The 27536-nt window shown below is 34.8% G+C and overlaps 3 protein-coding genes across 3 annotated transcripts; 2 read left to right on the forward strand and 1 right to left on the reverse strand.

Moving 5' to 3' along the window:
* The first annotated feature begins 1344 nt into the window (after positions 1-1344).
* On the forward strand, positions 1345-5069 carry LOC128201547 (uncharacterized). Its single transcript, XM_052898892.1, has 2 exons — positions 1345-2416; positions 2941-5069. Exon 2 carries the CDS (start codon positions 2946-2948, stop codon positions 4815-4817), a length of 1872 nt encoding a protein of 623 aa, XP_052754852.1. The 5' UTR covers positions 1345-2416; positions 2941-2945; the 3' UTR covers positions 4818-5069.
* Positions 5070-6587: 1518 nt separating this feature from the next.
* LOC113516587 (short/branched chain specific acyl-CoA dehydrogenase, mitochondrial) lies at positions 6588-27108 on the forward strand. Its single transcript, XM_052898915.1, has 9 exons — positions 6588-6733; positions 6816-6942; positions 15255-15355; positions 16585-16791; positions 18149-18319; positions 20097-20260; positions 21382-21526; positions 24966-25101; positions 25884-27108. The coding sequence occupies exons 1-9, from the start codon at positions 6701-6703 to the stop codon at positions 26060-26062; spliced, it is 1263 nt and encodes a 420-aa protein (XP_052754875.1). The 5' UTR covers positions 6588-6700; the 3' UTR covers positions 26063-27108.
* On the reverse strand, positions 27102-27518 carry LOC128199946 (protein FMC1 homolog). The gene has a single exon (XM_052898916.1). The coding sequence runs from the start codon at positions 27516-27518 to the stop codon at positions 27192-27194; it is 327 nt and encodes a 108-aa protein (XP_052754876.1). The 3' UTR covers positions 27102-27191.
* Positions 27519-27536: the final 18 nt, after the last annotated feature.

The following is a 27536-nucleotide window of genomic DNA, read 5'->3' on the forward strand; positions in this document are numbered from 1 at the left end:
TTATCGGTTTTGCGAGCTATGTGACCAGCCCATTGCCACTTCAGCTTGCTTTTTCTTCGATCTATGTTGATCGCTTTAGTTCTTTTTGAATATTGTTACGTAAAGAAACTCCGAGCATAATCCTCTTCATAACTCGCTGAGGAACTTGAAGCTTTTCCATACGAGCATCATTGTAAGACCATGTTTCAATTCCATAGGTTATTAATAGCAACACGTACTGGTTTAAGCTCTTCGTCTTCAAAGTAGCAAGATCTGGACAAAGATTGTTGTAAGGGTTAATGTCTCTTGACCGAATTGCTTCATTTGCCATTCGTAATTGCATCAGCTTTCTCATTGCTTCTAAAATCACAATTACTAGGAACCCAAATTAATATTGCCAATTATCTTTTATAATAATACTGATATACTTGGTTGTTATAATTTTTTTATACCGCGAAGCTGACAAAGAAGCATATAGCCCGTCTGATGGTAAACAGTTACTTTAGCCTATGGACGCCTGCAACACTAAGGGTGTCACGTGCCCGTTGCCTACCCTGAAGAAACCTATATATACTCGTATTGAAGAACCCCAAACTGTAGTCTCTGAGCAGTCTCGCCAGGGGGCTCATTCCAAAGCCTGGACGTTCGCGGGAGAAAATTCCTCTGGAACACTGTACTTGTTACCGACCCTGATATATGTACCCTTTTTGAAGAACCCCATACTGTTTCTAGAGTAAACCTCGGCTGGGACCTCATTTTACAACCTGAGCGTATAGAAAATACTTATAATATAGAGAGGTAAGGGATTGTTAGTAATGGAGTCAAATAGCCCCAATATACCCTGTCAGATCGAATTCCACGTGGTTCCCACTGGAAACCATCATGGTTACAGATGGGCAAAGCACCGGGTTTAAACCCGGTGCTTTGGTAAAAACCCAATAAACACCCATAAACTCCCATAATCACCCAAAAAAATAGGTTTTTACGTATTTTTTTGAAAATATGTAAGTAATACCAATAAATTATTTTTATAAATTGTATTGATCAATTCTACAATATTAAATAAAACGTTAACTAATAATATTTCAGGAAATTTTAAAAATCTATATATAATAAAATGAAAGTAATTAATTTTCAGTGTTTTCATGTTGCAGTTGATCAACATGTTGGCCTTTTGCTTCCCGTAGATACTTTAAAATTTCTTCATAACACCTCGTTCGCACACATGGCCGTATATATTTAAATTCTTGAGCCACTAACAGTCCGAAATACTCATTTCTTTTATCCTCTTCTCCATAAATTAAGCATTTAGAACAGTTTGTTTCTTCTTTCAGTAAATTTTCTTTTACTTTATCCTCGTTTTTTTCTTTGTTGCGACGACGCTGGGTAAATCATCTGGACACTGGGTCTCACTATCGCCAAATATATTTGGAGATCGGCTTCGGCTACGGCTTGGCAGACATTTTTTTCTTTCTACAATTTTAAATTAAATTTATTAGAATAAATGCTTCGAACACACGCGATCTAAGTACCTTTTGTGTTTATTATACCTTACCTACCTAGGTATAAAAAGAGTACTTACGTAGATTTTCTTTTATTAACTGTTTTATACGAAGATCTTGATCTCTCAAATTAGCATCCATTTTACTTCCAGTGATTATCAACTAAATTAATAATCCACAAAGTATTAAATAACGTTTTTATGAAATATTTAGCACAAAAACAATACCCTTTAAATATCGATCGTCAGTAACTGTGGCTGACTTACCTATATTCTAGCAAGCAGGACTGCCAGATGTGAAGGGGAAATCCCCAATAAATTGTTGCATGTGACTGATGATGTGAGCATGTTCGTTTCATAATAAAAATGTTGCCAGGTAACCAAAAAGTCGTATGTTTTTGTGCGAATTACGATCATAATCTTTACGATCGTACATTAAAAAATAGACAAATAATAGTATGAGTACGATTTAAATCGTATATCTGTCAACCCTGCTAGCAAGACAGCGACAAAATCACGTTGCATAACAATGTAGCCCAAGCTTATATCTTATGAAATATACGGAAGAGATACGGACTTAGAAAAAACAGAAATGTTGTTCTTTGTGGAAGTCATTGATGAAATTCTATGTATTTTAGCCCGCAAACTTTCTTCAAACAAAAACAGCGCCATCTAGTATCGAGTTCTGTAATTATCTCTTTGTTTATGGATTTGAAGTAAGACCGCCACGCATGCAATACATTATGACTGGGGATTCCCCTATTCGTCGACGCTGAATATGAGGCGACGACAATCACTGTCAAACGTGTTCACTATTACTCTGACTCTGGTAACGTGACTTCCTGGTAACGTGTTAGGTAGGAAAAGCAGTAAAAAAGTGCATATTAAGGGAGCAGATTTGAAATAATATTTATACTTAACAAGAAATAATTAAAGGTAAGTGGATTTTTGAATGATACAATTATATCATGATCACTTAACAATTTTAACTTAAAATTAGATGTATTATTACAAGCTTTTATTTAGCTTGCGTTATGTAAATAAAAGTATGTAGGTATGTTCGTATGTTGATGCAATTATCCTCAATCCTCAACCGACTGGGATAAAATTTTCCATACACGTTTATTTTGGATGATAGTGCATAGTTAGCTGAGAGTCGTCATTGGATAATAATGGTGGATAGCCTAAGATGTGTACTAGATATTTATTTTTAACATAATATGCGTAAGTACCTAATCGAATTAAAGAAGTTGCTGAGAAAAATACAGAACAATACGATAATAAACTAGCGTCTGCGTTTAATCCTCCGAGGAGATGTAATTTTACAAAGGTTTTTTGTATTTATTTTATTATTTTTTTAATAAATTTATTGTAAATAACAAGAAATAATCATTGTAAAAAAATAGGCACTCTATTGTTGAATTTTCGTCAGACCAACTAATCATCGTTCATTTTTTTAGGTTCAATGGGGAGACCTAAAGATTTACGCATATGGGAGCACTACCGTACTTTACCAAACAAGTCTGTTTCTTGCAAGCTTTGTAATAAGGTCTACAAATTCAGTAATGCTGCCAAAATGCTTCAACATCTTATCACTTGTCCAAAATCTCCAGAAACATTAAAAGACTCTATGAAACTTATAAAAGATAGCTCGTCCAAAACCAAAATGTCTGGACTGTCAGAGATAGAGACAAATGATTCTTTTATAAGCCCCTCGTCGTCTGCTAACACTACAATAAATGCTGAGTTTCAAGACACCGATGATCATATAAAAACAGAATTAGCGAGAGCTATATTTGTAACAGGGACGCCATTATCGATGGTGCAACATCCTTTATGGATACAATTTTTCGAAAAATTGCAACCAAAATTTAAAATACCTTCACGTAAAGCTTTAGCGACAAAATACTTAGATAAAATATATAGAGAAATGCGTTTTGAGTTAAATGAGGAACTAAATGCTTGTAGTTACTTACACATTCAGTGCGATGGCTGGTCTAATTTAAGAAATGAAGGAATAATAAACTTTCTTATATCAAAACCTCAACCTGCATACGTTAAAAGTTTGAATACAGAAAGTAATCCTCACACTAGTGAATACCTTAGCCAAGAAGTTGAAAAAGTAATGAAAGTGTATGGAGCAAATAAGTTTCTTGTACTTATTGGCGATAACGCTAGAAATATACAAAAGGCATTCGAATTAACAAAACTCAAATATCCACATGTTGTTCCTCTCGGTTGCTGTGCACATATCCTTAACTTGTTGTGCCAAGATATTGTAAAGATACAAGAAGTAACTGTGTTTATTATGCAAGCCATAAATATAATAAAAACTGTTAAAAGGAGTCAACGATTAAGTTCCTTGTTGATAAAATCAAGGCAGGGTGAAGATTCTACACAAACACTAAAATTGCCTTGTGCTACAAGATGGGGAAGTCATGTTACTTCGTTAAAAAGTTTGAAAGCAAATAAGATAGCTTTGCAAATATTAACAGTTAGAGAAGATGTGGTAATTTCAAGAGATATTAAAGATTTAATTCTAAGTGATGATTTCTGGACGAAGACAGGGGAATGTATAAGTATTTTGGAACCAGTCACTGAAAGCATATTTTACTTAGAGAGCGACCAGAATCGTTTGCATCGCACATACATTACATTTAGAGATGTACAAGCTAAGATACGTTTTGCATTAAATGAGATTTCGACATTGAGCGAAGAAAGCAAACAGCAGATTCTAACATCAGTATCTTCAAGATGCAATATGGCAATGAGGCCAATACATTTTGCAGCATATATTCTAGACCCCAGGACTCTAGGAGTCGAACTTACTCAAGAGGAAGAACTTAAGGGTATGGAGTTTATCTACAATTTAAGCCAACACTTAAGTTTGTCAAATGTAATGGCAGATTTGGCGTGTTATAAAGCTAAAGAAAACTTTTGGGCCAGAGGATTTGTATGGAGCTCATTAGATAGCATTGAGCCCCTAATATGGTGGAAAGGTATTTGTGGTTCCACTGAGTTAAGCAAAGTAGCGATTCGTATTCTATCAGCTCCCTGTACTTCGGCAGCCACTGAGCGTTCCTTTAGTATCCAAGGCTACATACATAATAACAAAAGAAATCGACTTACAACTGAAAGAACTGAAAAAATTTCATTCATTTGTTATAACTGGAATCTTAAACATAAAGCTGAATGCGAGGACATTCAGTTTAATGAAGAAAATACCTTAGAAGCTTTCATTGAGCAAGTAAATGAACATAACAGTTTAGACGAAATAGAGCCTATCGAACCTATACAATTCATCGCTTGTAATAACTCTGAATCTGACAGTGATTGACTGTAGTTTTACATTTTACTTTCATCTCTTTCTTAATAAACTCAAAATCAAATTAAAAGTTTTTTATTCTGTAGGCTGCATAATAATATTGTCTATGTCCAGTATAGTGGACGTCTTGCGGCTGAGATGACGATGATGAAGTACAAAATCATAAACACCCAAAAATTTGGGTGTTTATGGGGTTTAAACCCAATAAACCCAAAACACCCGGTTTTTACCCACCAGACTTTAAACCCACCCAGGTGGATTGCCCATCTCTAATCATGGTTAATTCTAGTTGAATTCGTCTGGATGGGCTAACTGACCTGCATTCTCCTGTCATCCACCACATGACCACCATTCCTCACCTATCATCTTTCATTGGCTCCACCGGTGTATACCGATAGCGAAGGTGGGATTACCGTTCTATTATTATCCATTAAAAACACCTTATAATATAGGTATTATTTATTTAAAAGAATTTTGCGACAAAATTTGGAGGGTAGTTGCGTCGAGTTAACCTTTATAATTATTTATTCTTAACAAACCCATGTATAATCTGTCTCAATAGAATTTAATATTATTATATAAAACCTATAGATCCTTTCTCCTTTCGTGTTCTCAAGGTTGACTGGAAGTAATCCCTTTAAGGGATATTCTACCTATGTATTATATATTTTTGTTTTTTTTTTATACAACTTAGAATGGCAAACAAGCTGACGGCCCACCTGATGGAAAGTGGTAACAGTCGCCTATAAACATGAGCAGTACCATGGACAACACAGAGTATACTGTTTCGCCCATGATAGCCCCCATGCGTTGCCATTCCTGAGGACTCAGGTGTTATTCCTCCGTACCGAGTAAATTCACGCCATATGAAGAGTGGGCCCTTCAAACCGAAATACAGCTATGCAAACACAACTACTTTACGGTTGAAACACGAATGGGACAGAGGTGCCCAAGCAATCGACTTTTGTACAAAGTCTCCCTTCCTTGTTATAACCTAATATCTATATTATAAGTGAATATACAAAAGCACATATTTTTCTTACAACACGGGAGGCAAACGAGCATGCGGCTCACCTGATTGTAAGTGACTACCGCCGCCATGATCACCCACAACACCAACGGCATTGCAGGCGTGCTGCCGGCCTTTTAAAAAAGTATATGCTCTTTTCTTGAAGGTTATGATATTATAATTAAATAAATAATAAAAAAAAAATAAAAAAAAATTATAAAATAGTATACTGATATCAAATAAGAGTAACTACAGATAAAAAAATTGATCGATTAATTGAATGTTTCGATTTGTTACTAATATCTTGTTTCTGTAATAGTTTAAAAAAACTTGGTTACCATTTTATTAAGTCAGAACCGGTTTTATCTTACTTGATACCCTTAAACCAGTTTTTAAAATGACACGCCCCTGATGAAAAAACGCCATTTGTGCTATATACCAGCGAGGAATTGTTGGGGGATGATAAGGGATGAAAGTAGGTCCATAAGTCCATCATAACAAATTCATCAAGAATCAATCACAATAAAAAGAACCCCGTTGCGTTGCCATCAATGAACCGCTAGTCCCCATTACCAAAAAAACCCTTTCTACCTGCAACTACTGATATTATCTTGACCTTAAAATGGAACTAATATACCCAAGACAAGCGTTATAGAAAAGTATCCACATAAATTACTTTGATTAATAAACAAGTCACATTAAGACACCATTCATCATCAATTGGTCGAAACTCGTTATCTTAGTGTGAGTGAGATAATATAGGCTCTCAAATGGCCTCCGATGTAATGAATTCATTCAAACCAGTTCGATCTGTATTCCGGACTGCAAAGCGCCGGCGCACGCACGTCTACACGCGCGGTAATTGCAAATAGAAATCACAAAAACTATGTTCCCATTACGCCGTGTCGTTGGCAGCAAGGTGTGTGTGATTAGTGCATTAAAAGTTTAATTTAAAAATAAACTGGTGCATTCGATATTTGAAATACTCCGCGGTTTTGCAGATACTGGAGCAATGGCGCGCTCCGGTGATAGCTGGCGCGAAACAAGTGAAGAGTTACAGCTCAGAAGCATCAACGCCTCGACCTTTGTCCATGTTGACCGATGATGAATTGGCGATGAAGGATACAAGTAATTTTAACTATTTACATCCAATAATATAAAGTTAACGGGGAAATATGGAGATAGTGTTTTCTACAGATTATTGTATTAAAACAACTATTAATTGAATACGTAACTTACGTATTAGTCTGTACGTATTTTGACAAAATATTTTACAGTACAGTTCTGAAAGAATTTAGATACAATTTTTTTAAAATCGAATCTGAATTTTTTATCAACTTATTAAACTTGCCGCAAGTGGAAAACAAGATGACAGTCACCGTTTTGCAATAACCATAATTATGCATGGATAATTGACAAATGCATTAGGTAACTAACTATACATAATTATAAAACATGAATTAGTCTAAACACAAGTCTATTTAATCTTTTCCGCAACTACGTGTATTAAATCCTTTATATATATATATATATATATATATATATATATATATATATATATATATATATATATATATATATATATATATATATATACCCACTTGTTTATAAAAGTCTATGGTTTTGTCACTTTCTTTCAAATTGAGAATTTAGCGTAAAAGAAAAAGGCAAAAACAGTTAATTGCTTAAAGAGGTTTATTTATGAGAAGTTTTATGTTTTTCCGAATAAAAAGGCTGGTCTGACGTAGTTAAACATGTGTTTATAATTGAAATAACAAAAAAATATCTTTCGCGGTAATCCAGCTTATAATTGAATAACAAACAATATGAATGTTATTTACAAAATGTCAAATAATCAGGATAAATAATTATTTGTCGACTTCTCAATTCTTACAAGCAACTAGCTGACCTGGCAGTTTCAATTTCAATTTGTTAACATTTTTTTTTAATTAAACGTACACGTTAAAAAGTAAACCTATATTCCAAACGTCAGTATCAGTTGAAAAAAATATTTTTTAAAATTTCAACTTTAAGGGGGAACAGTGATGAGTTAAAGAGGGGGGACAACCCACCCCGAGAATCTGGTCCTGAAGAGCCTCCAATTACCTCCATTTTCTAAATCGATATCCATATTGTATACCTGTTTATTTAATATCATGGGCGAAACAGTATACTCTGTTATGTCCATGGTACTGCTCATGTCTCTAGGCGACGGTTACCATTTTCCATCAGGTGGGCCGTTAGCTTGTTTGCCATTCTAAGTTGTATAAAAAAATCTATTTTAGATATTACTTGAAAAATTTTAACTAAAAAAACACTTTAAAGTGTGAGCTGGATAACATCGGCTTCGTAAACTAGGAGCCTCATTCGCTCCAAACCTCTGACGGGCGATCAGGTAGCAATTATTTATCACGTTGAGGTCGATTTTCAGTCACTGACCCTAAAATGTTTTAAAACTGACGTCTTTTCTGAGTTGATAACTTTACCTGGGTCTAATCCGCCACTGAACGATACCACTCGTGCGAAGCCGCAGGCAACAGCTAGTTTATAACATGAAATCAAATTAACCATAGCTACCCATAGACACACGATTCACACAAATACAGATTGCTGGGGGGAAAGGGATTGTTAGTAATGGAGACTGAGAATCCTATTACTAGCAATATACCTAACCAGGTCGACCTACTCGCGGTTCCCCCTAGAAACTATCATGGTTAATTCCTGATGAATTCATCATGATGGGCTAACTGGCCTGTTTTCATTCTCATCTATCACCTTTCACTGGTGCTCCGCCAGCGTATCCGGTTAGCGCAGGCGGGGTTACCATACCATTTCCACCAATCAAAAAAAATACAGATTGCTTCACATCAAAAGAGATTTCTAAAAAATCTCAGCGATTACAAAAAATAATTATTATCATAATCGATTCAGTATTTGTGATTCGCGACAAGTTATGTCATAAAAGGAACAGAGATGAATTGAGAATCACTTCCAACTTCTGTCAAAAGTGTCTTATAATAAATGTCTTATCAACCAACTTCAAAAAGAAGGTTTTCAATTCGAGTGTTTTTTTTTATGCATTTTACCTCATAACTCCGTCAGTTTTTAACCGATTTGGAAAATTCTTTTTTTTTTATCTGAATAGAAAAATTACCAAAATCGATTCAATAGTTTAATTTATATATATATAAAACAACTGAATTTGACATAATTGAAGTCGGTTTTCCTTTTGGGGGCAATCTTTAGCAATTTTATATGCAAGTTTGCATCCACATAGTCTAAAAACTAATGCAACGGTTTCAACGCTTCTTTTTTAAACGAACCTCAGTTCACGAAATTTTCAGTTCACGGTAATTATTATTGGAAATAATTATAACAATAGTTTGTCATTGTTTACCATATAAACACTTAGGTGTTTTGTTTAAAATCTTTCACCTTCCATATTTGCGTCGGAAATGTTTATTTATCTTTATTTGTGCATTATGTAACTCGTACTAATTTAATTTTAAACACAATAAGTTTAAAATAAAATAAAAACCGTACAAGGTATGGAATTTTTTTATTTTAGTAATGCTAACCAGCCATGATTAACTCAACAAGTCGCTTCTTTAAAATTATATACGGAGAAGGCATGGGTAATATTGATACAGATCCGATATCTATTTTTTTTTTTGGTGAAAATGTTATAGTAACCCCGCCTGCGCTAACGGGATACGCTGACGGAGCACCAGTGAAGGGTGATAGATGAGAATGAAAACAGGCCATTTAGCCCATCATGACGAATTCATCAGGAATTAACCATGATAGTTTCCAGGGAAAACCGCGAGGAGGTCGACCTGGTTGGGTATATTGCTAGCAATGAGATTCTCAGTCTCCATTACTAACAATCCCTTTCCCCCCGATATCTATCTATTAGGTTCCTCTAGACATTGGTAGTGGAAAAAAGGTCATTACTCATTTCGATATCGCCCATATTGGTCGGATATCTATTTTCATGTAAGTTAAAAGTCTGTAATCAAATATAAAGTTTTTTTATCCAAAAAAAGATAACAAACTTTTAAAATATTCGTTTGGAACAGTATAGACATAGTAACTAATATATATATATATATATATATATATATACAACCCTAATACAGATTGTCATTTTTTTTATTTTCCATCCTATAACATCGAATCCTTTAAACGTAGTGTAAAAAGGCACTTAGTGAGCCGACATAGTGCGGTCAAGCGTTGAGAATAAATAATTCTCTTTTTGGTTATTTCGTATTCATAGACCACATTGTCTCTGTCTTCACTCAAAACGATGTGGTCCCATGTCATGCTATAATAAAATAAAAGAAATGATTCATTTTTAATTTACAATAGTTTTTGTATTTTATATATTTTTTTTTTGATGGATGACAATGGAGTGGCAGCTCCACCTGCGCTACCGGTATACGCTGGTGGAGCACCAGTGAAGGGTGATCGATGAGAATGAAAACAGGCCAGTTAGCCCATCATGATGAATTCATCAGGAATTAACCATGATAGTTTCCAGGGGGAACCGCGAGGAGGTCGACCTGGTTGGATATATTGCTAGCAATGGAATTCTCAGTCTCCAATACTAACAATCCCATTCCCCCCTGTATTTTATATTAGTCACCCTGCTTTAAAACTATAATGACATTAGAAACACATAAGGAGACCATTCCAGACAATTTATCATATTGAAGACTAGGCAGCATGGTCTCCGACCTTAGCCTGTTCCACAACGGAACAAACGTACTAAAATAAAAAACATAAGAAGACCTACTATAGGTACATTGTACTCTGTGATAACCACTCCATAGAGCTATTTATTAGTTTTTTTTTATGACATAAAGAATTTTAGAAAAAAAAATATAACAATGAATGATGGAATAACGCACCTACCTATATTAATGGTATACACTGATGGGGCGCTAATAGAGGATGAATCGATGAGGTTGTTATCCCGTCGGAACGCTTGGCAGGCGGATTAGCAACCGCAGTTAGACTTTGGTAATGTTTTAAGAGGGCCGCTGCTGCTTACTCCTCGAATGTGAAGTTTCCTTAGTCGATCTCTTACGTCACACACGGGAAAGGACGGGGTGGCCCATTCTATGCCGGGACCACACGGCAACAATGTTTTATTTATGATTTCTATACATTGTTAATATTATGTCAGTAAGTCGGTACCTATATAGATTACAAAAGCAATTTATAACAATTACCTTGCTTTATCAGTGACTATATTTTCACGACTCGTCTTATCAGTATTATGATATTTGACATATACCTACGAATATACATAGTTGTAGAATTTTACAAGCTACATATTATCAGTTGTTGCCAAGAGTTCATTTTCTATTTGTAATAAAATAAATATTTTTTCCTCAAAAATATTTGTTTAATGCTACCAGGAGTGGCACAAATATTGACAGCACAATTAATGATTTAAGATTATGTCACACAAAAAAGATGACCAATTTCAAATATGGCAAGACCAATTATATTGATTTAAATAGTTTTAATTTAGTAATTACTGAACAATTTAGATAAAATTTTCATGCGACTAATCTAAAATTATATCTTTTGAAAAAAAAAATTCCAAATCGGTCTAAAACTTATAATGTTATGAGGTAACAAACATAAAAAAAATATATAACCGAATTAAGAACCTGCTCCTTTTTGAAGTCGTTTAAAAAAAGGTAAAAATGTTTGTCTATGCACGCGTGAATAATAGAGTATTTAGAGATAGAGAGTATATAGAGTAGTAATATGAATTTACTACTCTGTATATGAGAAACACTGATAAAAAAGCGCGCTTTGTTTTTTCTTAAAAAAATATGTACGAGCTATTGGCTGACTAAATTTTATCTAGTCTATGTAATCAAGATTTTAATATCTTACCAATGTACTTTCGATCGATTGAATAATTAGATTAGGTTATAAATAGATAGGTATTGTGAGATCGAGCAGAGTTTATCTTTTAGTTACATTGTAACTTGAAGACCATCAGGTATATGTATTAGATAGATAGATAAACACTTTATTTGAGCCATTTATGACACACGTCAATTAACAAATGAGTTTATACAATCAGATTATTTACATTTTTTAAATATAAAACAAAAGATTAAGTATGTAAATATGTTTTCACCAAGTGTGTGTATGTGTGTGTGTATCATGTATTCATGTATGTATATTTATAAAGTATAATAATTTTGACATAAACCTATTAAAAAATTAGTTCATATATATTCTTCATAATAAAGATTTCATTGTAATATCAAATTAATATTTTAATTTTAGATAGATTTAAAAAAATGGCGTCTCAGAATTGACAACTGTGTCTGTTGCTAAGTGTTATGTTTGCATGACTGTATTTTTTCGGTTTAAAAGGATAATCATCGTCATCTGATGATGATTATTATCCATCCGCTGCTGAACATGAGCTTCCCTCATAGATTGCTATAAGGAACGGTCCTGAGCCAACGGCATCCACTGACTCCCTGCAATGCATTTGAAGTCGTCACTCTATTTAATGGGGAGATGTTCTATACTGCCTTTGCCCTTACTGGGTCGCCACTCAGGAATTTATCGCTTGTCGATTTTTCGAGCTATGTGACCAGCCCATTGCCACTTTAGCTTGCTTAATTATTATTTTATTAATTTTAAATAATAAAAATGAGCACTGTAGGTGTTATAAGCGTATTTAATCTGAGCCCATAATGCTGTTTTTGTTACCATTTTCCTAATAATAAGTTATTACCATAATTCCTTATACCAAATTTCAAAAAGTTAACTGCAGTAGACTTGTCTTGTGCATTAACAATAAATCACCCGTTCGCGAGTATGACGTTTGGCCCACCCATAATTACGTTCCACCATTTAAAACAAAAACAATGTCAATAATGATGTAATAAATCATTACATTTATAATACTATTATATAATTAGATTAGATATGACAAAGTGTCTATTTATATATTATAAATTGCCGGCAAAATAATCCTTATTACCAATATAATATGATATAAATGCACGCATACATGATAGTAATTATAATTGTTCAAATAAAATTTAGTACTCTTAATCAGTCTCGAACTAGACAATGTCTGCGTATTCAGAGATAGAACTGACGGCCACTTAAGGGTTCCGCGAAACATTACTTCTAATGGTTATGCGGATAGCGAAAGGATTGTCAGTCACGGGGACTTTTTTTGTTTTTTAATGGGTGATAATGGAATGGTAACCCCGCCCGTGCTATCGGTATACACTGGCGGGGCACCAGTGAAGGATGATAGATGAGGATGAAGCAGGTCAGTTAGCCCATTGTGACGAATTCAACAAGAATTGTTCACGATGGTTTCCAGGGGGAACCACGTGGAGGTCGACCTGATAGTGTATTGCTAGCAATGGGTTCATTAGACCCCATTACTAACAATCCCTTCCCCCATAGTCACGGGGACTAATAGCCCCATTGCTAGCAATACCTTATCAATTCCCTCCTGGAAACCATCATGGTTAATTCTTTATGAATTCATCACGATGGGCTAACTGACCTGCCCTTTTATTCTGATCTATCATTCCTAACTGGTGCCCCGCCAGCGTATAACGCTGATAACGGAAACCATTCCGTTATCATCCATTGAAAAAAAACGACCTCATAGCTATTTATTATAGGTATTGCTAAGAATGGGGACTAATAGCCCCATTGCTAACAATCCTCATGTATGCAATATAGAGATAGAGAGGGACAAAGGCTACATTTTTTCCTAATTAATCAGTGGGTCTTGGTCACGCGGACAAAGTCGCGGGCAACGAGTAATAAAACTAACTATACGAAACGATAGGTAACTATTATGTAGCATTATCAATAAGATTGTTGATATTCAATAACCTCCAAACGAGTTTATCGCGGTACGGTATATTTTTATAACATTTATTCTTGCCAGTAATGTAAAAAATTAATAAAAAGAAAAACTACTTCCCTGTTTCATTATTATACGAAATAAAATAAAAGGAGATTTTTTTTTTAATTCTCCCGTATTTTTTTTTTTGTTTGTTTGTTACGCGATATTTTCACAGAGTTATAACGGATTTTGACAATTCATAAACTCTGTTAATTTTTATAAACTGTAATCCCCTTATTCATAAAAACTTAAACAACCACTTCCCTGTTTCATTATTATACGATTTAAAATAAAAACATAAAGTTTTCATTTGTCCTGTATTTCTTTTTTGTTTGTTACGCTATATCTTCATAAAGTTATAACCGATTTTAACAATTCATAAACTCTATTCATTTTTATAAACTCCCACTACCTACCTTATTTATAAAAACTAATACTTTCTACAAACCTATTCTAATTATTACACTGTTTTGTCACTTTCTTTCAAATTGGGAATTTAATGTAAAAGAAAGAAACAGAACAGTAGGAAAGCTAAAATAGGTTTATTAAAAATTTGACGTTTTTATAAAAACGGGAGATAGGGGTTTTTCAATGGGTGGGAATGGAATGGTAACCCCGCCTGCGCTATCGATATGCACTGATGGGGCACCATTGAGGGATGACAAGTGAGGATTAAGGTAGGTCAGTTGGCCTATCGTGGCGAATTCCACAATTATTTAGGATTTAACTACGATGGTTTCCAGGGGTAACCGCGTGGAGATCGATCCCGTTACTAACAGTCCCTTTCCCCCGGGAATTAAGGTTTACTCTGGTATTATTGCTGTTATTTTTCTGCAACAATTTCATTACTCCATAAGAAATGTTACACAATTAGTTAAGTATACAAAAATGTTTGCCTAAAATTGTGGAAAAATTACCCAATTTCGTAATGCTCCTGTACTACATATACATTCAAAAACTCCCTGAAACATGTTTTCTAAACCGTTACTCATTATAGATATTCTTCTAATAGGTATAAAACATCTATACAAAAAATACATTATTCAATCAATCTCGAAGTTGAATATCTGTACCTAAGTATTCATTATTAACTACTTCAAACAAGAGTCCAATGTACAAGGAAACTAGTACTATTGCTTATACTTTGCTATTACCTAATAATATCAGCTATTTTGTATACAATAATTATTTTACCTTCATTCTATCTACTTACTTATTTACTCTACTATGAAGCATTTACTCTAGCACACTACACTACGAGAGAAGAGTAAGTTCTACCCAAAGGGCTCCAGCTGAAAATCAACGCTGTAGGTCCTTGGCTGCAGCATAACACTGAGCGGGGAATCATATCGGCAAACATTGTCTAAAACCTTTACCTTCTATACATGTTATGTTACTCTGTATGAACCTTTGTAACTGTAACAATGCTGAATAAACTATTATCAACATTTCTGTTTTATAATAAAGTTTACTTTCAGTCTGACTGCATACAAATTTATTTATTAGACAATTTACTTTACAGTTAGAAAGTTGGCCACCGAACAAATATTACCACTGGTGAGAAAAATGGAGGATGACCACCGCATCGATGATGGAATCAGACAGTTGCTGTTCGATAATGGTGTACGTACAGTTTCAATCTAATTGACATTCCACATTTAATTGAATTTACAGAGTACAGAGGAATAACACCTGAGTCCTCAGGAATGGCAACGCATGGGGGGGTATCATGGGTGAAAGAGTATACTCTGTTATGTCCATGGTACTGCTCGTGTCTATAGGCGACGGTTACCACTTTCCATCAGGTGGGCCGTCAGCTTGTTTACCATTCTAAGTTGCATAAAAAAAATTATAACAATGGTGTCCATATAATAACGGGGAAAACATACTATATATTATCACGCATTTTCATCCTCAGTATTCATAAGAACTAATAAGGCTGTATTGAAATGAGACACGGTTTATTTTGCAATGGCATAATTAAAAACTAAGAACTTTTGTTTTTACTTCGGCGCCTAGAATTTTACTATGGTCATAGCATTAGGGGGATGTCAAGAGAAGTGCTAGCGGATGCTCTGGGAGTACTTTTTTAATGAATGATAATGGAATGTTAACTTCGCCTCTGCTATCGGTTTACTTTGGCAAGGTATCAGTGAGTGATGATAGGTGAGGATGAAACCAAGTCAGTTAGCATGAATTCGACAAAAATTAACCACAATGGTTTCCCGGGGGAACCGTGTGTAGATCGACCTAATAGTGAATATTGCTAACAATAGGAACTAACGTCTTCATTACTAACAATCCCTATCCTCCCCCTCTGTGAGTACTAGTAAGCCCCTTCCTCGTCGAAAAGACTTGTAGTAAGCTGTACCCTGCTCTTATTAAAAGACCCATAACCAACAATGTATGCGGGGGGGGGGGGGAAGGGATTGTTAGTTATGGGGACTGAGAATCCCATTGCTAGCAATATACCCAACCAGGCCGACCTCCTCGCGGTTCCCCCTGTAAACTATCATGGTTAATTCCTGATGAATTCATCATGATGGGCTAACTGGCCCGTTTTCATTCTCATCTATCACCCTTCACTGGTGCTCCGCCAGCGTATCCCGTTAGCGCAGGTGGGGTTACCATACCATTTTCACCCATCAAAAAAAAAACAATGTATGCGATAGTTATGGATTCTCTCTGCCTATTCCGAACTTGTTGATCTGACTTACAAGTACATTAATAATACTTTCAATTGTAAATTTTGAAAAAGCGACAGAAATACAAGCAAGATAGAAGTACTCATGCAGATGTCTATCCAAAATCTATATCCAGCAAACGAATTATCACTTCCCATATGTTTTCAGCTTATGGGGATCGAAACACCTACAGAATACAGCGGCAGTGGGTGCGGATTCCTGACCATGATGCTGGTCGTAGAAGAACTGTCGAGGGTGGACCCTGCAGTGGCTGCTTTCGTCGATATACACAACACACTGGTCAACTCGCTGTTCATGAAGTTGGGGACCGAGGAACAAAAGCAGAAGTACTTAACGAAACTCTGCACGGAATACGTGAGTATTTATAAGATCTTACTTTAAATTTGATGGTGAATCTACAATAGATATCAGGAGTACTATCTCATCAGAAGCGTCTTCATCAAGAAGAGAGACCGACTTCTAAAAAACAGAGGTTCTCAATTCGAATTTATTTTTTCTTATGTTTGTGACCTCACTTTTAAACCGTTACTTATAAACCGATTTGGACAATTCTTTTTGTTTTTATCTAAAACGATATATTTATAGATTTTATCGAAGTCGGTTTAGTAGTTTAGTTTTTAAATCCAAATAACTGTTTTTACTACAATTACAATTTTAAATAATTTGTCTGGTCTTGACATGTACCAGTGTGTTTGTGTAGTTCTGTACAAATCTGTATTGTTAAGATTTTTTTTTATAAAAAATTAATTACCCATCTGTATTTTAAATATTTGAAAAGTTCTTCTATTTTGTCGTAATTTAAAGTTTTTTTCTCAAACATGCTTGGAAATGGGAGCATTATTTTGACAATCTTCTTCGAGATAAATCAAAATTGCCGTACTGGCCAGATAAATTACTATGTGAACTCATATCTGTCCTGTAATTTAAAAATGGAATAACCTTTTACTTCGAAACATGGCTAAGAAGGAGATAACTAATAAAAAGTTTTATTTAAGTTTCGAACTGGCTTGCAAATAGAAAGCTGTTTATTGAAAAAAAAAAAACAAAGGAACATTATGTCGCGTGAAAAATTATTATTGTTCGTTATTCGTCATTGAACTTAAAAAGTAAAACTGTGTTTTTTCGAACTGGCTTGCAAATAGAAAGCTGTTTATTGAAAAAAAAAAAACAAAGGAACATTATGTCGCGTGAAAAATTATTATTGTTCGTTATTCGTCATTGAACTTAAAAAGTAAAACTGTGTTTTTGATTTCCGCGCATTGTTTGAGAAAAGTACTATACAAGCCTTGGCCATAACTAGACATTGATGGACTCACGTATGTGTGCCTCGGCTAGGCCTCGGCCCACATTTGCACGTTCGTCCATCAATGTCTCAGTTGCTGGCCGCTGCAGTAATGTACTATAACCATTTAGTAATTACTCCTTTACAATCAAATTTGTTTAGCTTATAAATATTCAATTTGCTATTTATAACTTGTATAAATACGTTGATTGTTTACTACTATATTGTCGCATAGCAAAACTTGTCCTAACGTTACTTTTCATCACAATTATGTTTTTCCTACTTTTTAATAAATAAGAAAAGTCTAGTCCTACACTTTTGTGTCTTTTTAGAGTTGCATAAACACTTAGTTTTAATAATCAATATACTTTTTGTAGGTTATTGTTGATCAACTGTTGATGATAAATTATAATTTTTTGTATTTATCAGGCTGGTAGTTTCTGTCTGACGGAACCGACGTCGGGTTCCGATGCCTTCGCCCTGAAGACTGTCGCCAAGAAGGACGGCGATCACTTCGTCATAAACGGCTCCAAAATGTGGATCTCGAATTCCGATGTCGCTGGAGTGTTCCTTGTCATGGCTAATGCTGACCCTTCCAAGGTAAGAAGAATTGTAAAATGAAAATAGAAACAATATTTAGATCAAAATCTCCGCCTGCCTTTCAATATACATAATAAAATATCTCATACTCGACTTTATATTTTATAGTAATAAATGATTATTCCACAATTTCAATAATAACATATTTTTGTATATGTATTAATAAAAATATTACAGCAACTAAAACATATTTATATACAATTCGAGAAATCAGCAATTCTACAATCATCACAATAATCATTGTTGCATACACTGAACCATGCATATTTGAGACAATCACTCCATCCAGTTGAAGGTCGTTCTTCACTACATTTGCCTGTGCGCGGTCGCCATTTGACAATTTTTCCTCTTCGTTTCATGTCGGTCCTTTGAACTTTATAGTCGGCCTATAAGCATTACTTTGTTTTTGTTTTAGCATTTTCTCATTTAAGAGTTTCCTATTGTCGAGGCAACTAATTCATGCATTCTAATCTAATATTAAATGAAATATTTATAGCTAAGTTATACATCAAAACAGCGATGTTTATAATGATAGTACTGTTGCGTAATTTAATGACGTTATTCTGTATCTACGTATTGACACAGATGTAAATAATTCATATCACAATTTTGATAAAACTCCAAGTGGCTTAAAACATTGTATATATGTTATACCTACTTTACCGTTTAATACATATAGTTTAGTTCATATCATATTTAAGCTAAACTTTCATCCCGACCATTTGGATGAGTGAGGGTACTCCACCGTGCGTTTCAAAGTATAAGATTTCCAAAATGATACGACAATTAAACTTTCATGAAAAGAGCATATTCCTTCTTAAAAAACCAGAGGGAGATTTTGTACAAAAGTCGTTTGCTTGGATACCTTTATCCCATCCGTGTTTCAACTGTAAAGCAGTTGTTTGCATGACTGTGTATCAGTTTGAAGGGTGGGATATGGCGTGAATTTACAGGGTACAGAGGAATAACACCTGAGTCCTCAGGAATGGCAACGCATGGGGGGTATCATGGGCGAAACAGTACACTTTGTTATGTCCATAACACTGCTCGTGTCTATAGGCGACGGTTACAGCTTTCCATCAAGTAAACTGTCAGCTTGTCTGCCATTCTAAGTTGTATAAAAAAAAGCACAGTAACGGTGTTTTCGGTGCTCGACCTCTACTCTTCTTTCCCTCCACACAACCGCGTAACTATTATCTTAAAGAGGAAAATTTATTTTTTTATTTTAACGGATAAACTTGAAAAGTACTTAAGTTATTTTAAAAATTCTTTCAACTATAGAAAGCTACATTATCAGTGAATTACACGGAAGGTTATTATTTTTTTTAATCAGAGATCTCTTCAAGAAGAATGAATAGGTAATCCATGCAAAGTTGGGGCACCAGTACTAATCTTTTTATTCGATACAAATACAGTGTAAAAAACAACCAGATGGTCTACCATGAAATGAAATTCCAAAATTTCGAGCTCAATTTCGTGTTTTTGTTCGTACCGAAATCGACCCAGTAAATGGAGCTTAACGTTTCATTCATCATAAATACTATCCTAATAGTCCAGAGGAATGATATTTTAATAATTTTAAACGGCATGTATTGTGTAATTTTAACATCAATTTGATGTTTAAATTACACAATACATCTGTTTCGTTCGTCCCCGAAATTTCAGAAAATATTTCATGGTAGACCCATAGTTGTCCAACGTTTTCGAGACGTCCCAAAAGATTACATGACAATTCAGGTCGATAAAATTATATTATACAAATGTATCCATTCACCAGGGATACAAGGGTATCACATGCTTCATCGTGGAGCGTGAGACCCCAGGTCTGACCGTTGCCAAACCAGAGAACAAGCTGGGTATCCGCGCTTCAGGAACTTGTATGGTGCACTTTGACAACGTCAGAGTACCTGAGGGGAATATCCTTGGAGAATATGGTAAAGGGTGAGTGTTATATTTACATCTTACGCAATGTACTAGATATATTTTTTTTAATTATTGTGAATAACAACTACGTGCCATGAGCATAGTGTATTCTATAATGTTCGTGATGCAGTTCTTGTCTATAGGCGACGGATACTACTGCATATTTTTTTTTTATGGGATGAAAACGGAGTGGTAACCCCGCCTGCGCTAATGGGATACGCTGGCGGGGCACCAGTGAAGGGTGATCGATGAGAATGAAAACAGGCCAGTTAGCCCATCATGATGAATTCATCAGGAATTAATCATGATAGTTTCCAGGGGGAACCGCGAGGAGGTCGACCTGGTTGGATATATTGCTAGCAATGGGATTCTTAGTCTCCATTACTAACAATCCCTTTTCCCCCCACTACTTTATATTAGGTGGGCCATAAAAAATATATATCTTAAATGATCATTATTGGTTGATTCATCAAGACTATTCGAACATCAAGACTATTAGACATCGAAGTCATTGAATTATGACTTCTGCCTTACCAAAAAATTCTTTTGTTCTTCCTTAAACTTGGATCTAGTTACGGTCCTGTACCTTCAAAAGTTTGAAGCGGAATCTTAGGCTTTTGGTATAGGTCATACATCTATAGCAGAGGCTTTGTGGCTTTCTCTATTAGTTATTAATCTCTGATCGTTATTAAGTCTATACCCATATTGTGACATGTGTTTTATCTCGAAACGAGGCATTATTAATTAATCGAATCGAAGCTTTTAGCCCTAACTAGTTAGTTTTTTTTTTTTTATACACGATAATGAAATGGTAACTCCGCCTTCGCTAACGGTATACGTTGGCGGGGCACCAGTGAAGGATGATAGATAAGAATTTAAAGGCAGATCAGTTAGTCCATCGTGACAAAAACACCTGAAATTCAGTTGACCTGAAAACTATCAGGGGCAAGTGGGGATCGACATGATAGAGTATAATTCTAGCAAAGGGACTGGTAGTCTGCATTACCAACAACTCCCCCCCCCCCCCACTCAACTCGTTAGTAACAGTCGTTCGACGCCCAGGAGACGAATAAACAAATGAACAATAAATGTACCTACTAGCCCATACTAAATGCGATATTTCTCCAATACTATTACAGTTACAAATACGCAGCTGGTTTCCTCAACGAGGGTAGGATCGGCATCGCATCGCAGATGATTGGCCTCTGTCAAGGCTGTATGGACGCCACCATACCGTACACTCTCGAGAGAAAGCAATTCGGCAAAAGCATATACACCTTCCAGGTAGATCTTTTTTTATTTATTTCTGACTCACAGGACCCTCTGAAAAATGCCTTATCCTTCGATTAATTTTCAGATCAATATATCAAGCGTCAAAAACGGATTAAATTTTGTCAGCTACTTTAACGTTTGTCGTGTAGTTCCGGCATAGAATGAACCATCACATCCTTTTTCGTTGGTGTCGTAAGAGGCGACAAAGAGAGCTTAATGGTCGAGAAATGGGCAAGCAAGTAGCAATCCCCTTAAAACATTAGAATAAATAAAATAAATTAATTAATTAAATTCTAACACTCGCCTTAGACTACCTAAGCGGCTTTATAGCTACCTTTATCAGGGGAAAGCACAAAAGATCCCGATAAGCCGACGTGCCACGTCTTAATAATAATAATAAAGTGACAATAGTTCCAATAGTACTCTCCACGACAGGTGTGATACTGTAACAACTGCATCAGGCGATAAGTACCCTAAAGTTACCACCCCATACTTATCATCAATTACAGAAAGCCGTAATCATAAATACATGCCGAATTATCAGGAAATTTATGCAAATTGTCCTATAAGTTCCTGGTACATCTACATGTTAACATAATATTACAAACAGATTACACAAACAAATTATATTTATACAAAAAACATAGCACACAGTTATGCACTTGACTTAGGCCCGTGTACACTTGTAAAACCGGTTTTAAGCCGAGATATCGTAAATTTAAAATAATAATAAATCATTTATTCAGCTACAAAACGATTAATTACAGTATTTTACATTAAAATAATAATTCGATGGTAGCAAATGAAATGGTCCCCAGCGGTGCTATAGCGCTAATTTTCAGTGGGGTCACCACTCGATAGGTAACACTAAAAAAACAGGATTAAATTTATAACACATTGGACCTTATAGAAAATATCAACATTATATATATAATATAATAATATATTATAATGAAGATATATAAAATAATTATGTAGGTATATTAAGTAAGTAGGTATGCATGCATCAGTTATAATTTATCTGCCAAATTTACAATTTTTGAACTTGATTCATATGTTTTTAAGCGATATTTAAAATATAACAATAACTGTCTTTATTGAATAATAAATTACATTTAGATCTACTAGCCAACAAACTAGGCTGAGCCTTTATCTCAGTGGACAGTTCTGACTTCTTCAACTTCCTTTGACTTAAATAGTCTTAGCTGACCCCATACGCGAATAAAAGATAAGGTTGACTACCTAAATTTATAAATATAACTGCAAAAACAAAACGCTCCTACACCCCACTTTTTTTTTATTTTTCCCCTTTACTTCTGGTGTCCCGTCGCCCGTATCAAAAAGCAAGAACAGTATACCCACTTCAATTACTATTCACCAGAGGGAGACTGTGTATTAAAGTCGTTTGCTTGGGCACATCTATTCCATTCGTGTTTCTACCATGAAACAGTCATGTTTGCATGGCTATGTTTCGGTTTGAAGGGTGGGATATGGCAGTGAATTTACAAGGTATAGAGAAATAATCTCTGAGTTCTCAGGAATGGCAACGCATGGAGGGTATCATGGGCGAGACAGTATACTCTATTATATCCATGGTACTGTTCATGTCTATAGGTGACGGTTACCACTTTCCATCATTGGACCGTCAGCTTGTTTGCCATTCTAAGTTGCATAAAAAAAATTAAGTGTACCAAACTAAGAAAATAAGTCACTTGTTAGATAGACGTTTAAAATCGATCATGTGGCGGTATATTAAAAAAATATCTTCCACCGACATTATTTGTAAACTGATAAGAATACGTATCTACTGCGATTAAATATCTAAATATCTAGTAGTTATCGGTATAAACAGAGTTCTTGGCATCATGCCACGTTCAGTTAATATGCAGTTATGGCTATTTATAATCATACAGCATTATTATACTCGTAATGCATAGGTAAAAGTGCATAAGATTGTTTGCACTCAATTCTTTTTCTGTCTATTCGGTGAAGAACTGTCATGATAATATAAAGATAGTTTAGAATAATACAGAATAATGTAGTCATTATCAGCATCATATCAGCCGTTAAATGTCCACTGCTAAACATAGGCCTCTCGTATAGGGGGGAGGGGGTTGTCAGTACTTGCCACGTTTGGCAGGCTTTGCCAACAGCAGTCAAGCTTTGGTGATGTATAAAGAGGGACGCTACTTTTTGATTGATGAGTGAAAATGAATCCAAGCATTTGGCGTTCCATTGTTTCTGCCTACCCTAATGGGAGACAGGCGTGACAGATATGTATGTATGTATATATGTATGAGTGAAAATGGTATGGTAACCTCGCCTGCGCTAACGGGATACGCTGGCGGAACACCAGTGAAGGGTGATAGATAAGAATGAAAACAGGCCAGTTAGCCCATCATTATGTATTCATCAGGAATGAATCATGATTGTTTTTAGGGAGAACCGCGTGGAGGTCGTTTAATGCTAGCGATAGGATTCTCAGTCTACATTACTAACTATCCCTTTCCCTCCAGAGCGACGCTACTGCCCATTGCTTACTTAAGTTCCCTTAGTCGCCTCTTACGACACCCATGAGAAAGAAAGAGGTGGCATTCTATGCCGGGACCACACAGAGAAATGTATAAAGACTGTAGTAATAGTGAATAAATATACATTCGATCCAATACAAATATATGTACATACCAGTTTCCCCAAGTAACTGAGCGAAAATATGAAAATGTTATCTGAACACGTGACTGATCACATGAGTTTGTCCACGTGAATTAAAATGTTCATTGTATTAAAAAAAAACTACTTCAATTCTGGCAAAACCAGTTATTTTGTATTAAAAGACATGAAAACAAGAGACAATAGACAATACAAATTTTTATGTCAACAATTTTTTTTTCTATGTTTTATAATTAAGACATTGTTATGACTGTAATAATGGAATTTTACTAGTGTTTATATTAAAAGTAGATTTGCACGCCATTTGTGGTAAAATATGGAGACGTAATATTCTAATAATGTGGGGGGGGGGATTGTTAGTAATGGGGTCCAATAGCCCTATTACTAGCAATATACCCTATCAGGTCGACCTCCACTTGGTTCCCACTGGAAACCATCGTGACTAGTTCTAGTTTAAATCATCAGGATGGGCTAACTGACCTACTTTCATCCTCATCTGTCATCCCTCACTGGTGCCCCGCCAGCGTATATCGATAGCGCGGGCGGTGTTATCATTCTATTTTCACCCGTTAAAAAAAATTATTATAAAAAAAATAATTTAGAGCCCATTACTAACAATCCCTTTCCCCCTATATTATTATTAGGTTTAACTAGATGGTACAACGATTTGCATTGAATAAAATCGATAGAACAAAATATAATAGTGCACTTTCAATGAAAGCTATGTCCAGCAGTGGACTGATGAGTGACCGGAACTAAAAATTTCCATTCTGATCTACAGGGTATCAGCTATCAAATAGCTCATCTCCAAACCGAGTTGGAGGCAGCACGCTTGCTCACCTACAACGCGGCTCGATTGAAGGAACACGGACAAGAGTTCGTGAAAGAGGCAGCCATGGCTAAATACTTCGCATCAGGTAAATAAAATGTGACCGACATAGCCTGAAGGATAAGCAAGCTGAAGTGGCAATGGGCTGGTCACATAGCTCGGAAGATTTATCATTTTTCATCAAATGAATGATTTCTTGCCAGTCCGAAAAAATACTGGCCACTGGTACTCCCCGCATACTAGTGGTTGGTATGTCGTAAAACAAATTACTTCATCATGGATTCTGGTCCAAATTAAATAATAATTTTTAATACTATTGATGATTTCGGACGCTCATATCACAAACAACACGCGCTGATGTCTGCAATTGCACATTAAAAAGCTGCAATAATTATAAAACAATAAATATAGAAGTTATAAAAGAATCACTCATAATTATTTATCACGCAAATTTGTATGAAAAATTTAACCCACTTTTCTCGAAGCATTTGCATGAAGACACTATGTATAAGATCTAAGGATATACCTAACCAGAGGGAGACTTTGTACAAAAGTCGATTGCTTGGGTACCTCTGTCCCATTCGTGTTTCAACCGTGAAGCAGTTGTGTTTGCATGGCTGTGTTTCGTTTTGAAGGGTAGGATATGGCGTAAATTTACAGGGTACAGAGGAATAACACCTGAGTCCTCAGGAATAGCAACGCATGGGGGGTATCATGGGCGAAACAGTATACTCTGTTATGTCCATGGTACTGCTCATGTCTATAGGCGACGGTTACCACTTTCCATCAAGTAGACCGTCAGCTTGTGTGCCATTCTAAGTTGTATAAAAAAAACCTAAAATTAATGTTTTTGTTTTTTTTTTTTTGCAGAAATTGCACAAACCCTTACATCAAAATGCATAGATTTTATGGGTGGTGTGGGATTCACTCGTGATTTCCCCCAAGAGAAGTTCTTCAGAGACGCTAAAATCGGGACCATTTACGAAGGAACCAGCAATATGCAACTGCAAACAATAGCCAAGTACATAGAGAAGGAATATACACAATAGTTCAGATAATGTACTACAAAAACCTTTGATACTTCTAAGAACTAGTTTATGTAAAGTTAATAATACATTTTTTAATCAACAATTGACCAGTCCGTTGATTGTTTTGGTTCTACAGCATAATTGTACTACATACTTTCCAATTTAATCCATCAATATTGTAAACTGAATATTCCTATATGTAACAACAATAAGACCAAAAGTTTTAGATTATAATAAAAAATGGCATTAGTACAGTTTGGTAAAAAAAGTCGACAGTTAATCACTTTTAGTAAACAGTACAATAAGTACATTAAAAAATACACACCTACATGTGGAAAATTACTTTTTATTAAAGAAACACTGACAAACTGTAATACCTTGACTCGCTGCTAAATATGGCAATTAATATTTGTAGTAGTTGTTAGGAATCAATCTCGAATGAAATGTTAACTCTTATCACATAATTATTTGATTCTATAGCTCAAGATACATACAATATTAAAAACAATTATATTTTAAATCTGCAAGATCTTACATTGTCAGATTTGAATAAGTATCTATAAATAAATTTTGTAAATATTTAAAATTACATAAATCATAGATTTTTTGTATTTACATTTGGAAATTATTTGAGATTAGTGATCTTATAGAATAAAAAGTATTGAAGATTATCTTTTCACTCTATGTATAAATTTTATCTGTGGAATTTTACATGACAATATAAGGCAAATTTTAGAAACTGGAAATAGTAACTATGTAAAATGTATTTTAAATTTGAGCTCAAATGTCACTCAAAAAATATTGTATTATAAAACCATAAAAAAAGTAAAGATAAATTTAGTAGTTATATCTATTAAAATATGAATGTATTTTCATATTTGTAACAGGGTTTTACTGAAATTTCATAATCTATGATTTGGTTATAGTTTTGCATAGGCTATAATCAATGCTATACATGCATAATAATAAAAATATTTTTGAATATTAAAAAGTTGTTTCATCATATTTTTTTTAAATGGCCTTGATCCTTTTACAACTATCTATTGTTAATAAAACAAATATTTTAATTGATGATTTTTATTTCCTATTTTTTTTTTACAACAAAACTAGTTTTATAAATATATACATAGAAATAAAATCACATCAAAATTTATGGCTTCGGATCATGTGGTAATTTAAAGCCAACCATCCTTGCAGTTTCTTCCACAGATCTTTCTCCTTTACCTTTATATTCTGCATTGATTTCTTTATATCTTTTTGCATTATGCATGTAATCAACATATGTGCGTGCCTTGAAATGCATTTCATCAATTGCCTTACACAGTTGTTGATCAGTCGTCTGATATTTTCGATACTGTTTGAATATATACTGAACCATTTGGTTATCAGACAGTTTCTTATTAGTACTTTGTTGACGGATCTCTGATAACAACTGTCTTAATGTAACGAGTACAGGCTTAGAAGTTATTGACGCCATTGTTCAGAGTATACACCT

The sequence above is a fragment of the Galleria mellonella genome, unplaced genomic scaffold, assembly GCF_026898425.1.
Source record: "Galleria mellonella isolate WM207_F2 unplaced genomic scaffold, CSIRO_AGI_GalMel_v1 utg54, whole genome shotgun sequence".
Classification (NCBI taxonomy): Eukaryota; Metazoa; Arthropoda; class Insecta; order Lepidoptera; family Pyralidae; genus Galleria; species Galleria mellonella.

Bases quoted from the DNA above. Each gene is read 5' to 3' on its own strand.
- LOC113516587 (XM_052898915.1), top strand. From the start codon at position 6,701: ATGTTCCCATTACGCCGTGTCGTTGGCAGCAAG. The intron at 6,734-6,815 runs GTGTGTGTGATT...GCGGTTTTGCAG, and splicing joins GCCGTGTCGTTGGCAGCAAG to ATACTGGAGCAATGGCGCGC. The intron at 6,943-15,254 runs GTAATTTTAACT...TTTACTTTACAG, and splicing joins ATTGGCGATGAAGGATACAA to TTAGAAAGTTGGCCACCGAA.
- LOC128201547 (XM_052898892.1), top strand. From the start codon at position 2,946: ATGGGGAGACCTAAAGATTTACGCATATGGGAGCACTACCGTACTTTA.
- LOC128199946 (XM_052898916.1), bottom strand. From the start codon at position 27,518: ATGGCGTCAATAACTTCTAAGCCTGTACTCGTTACATTAAGACAGTTG.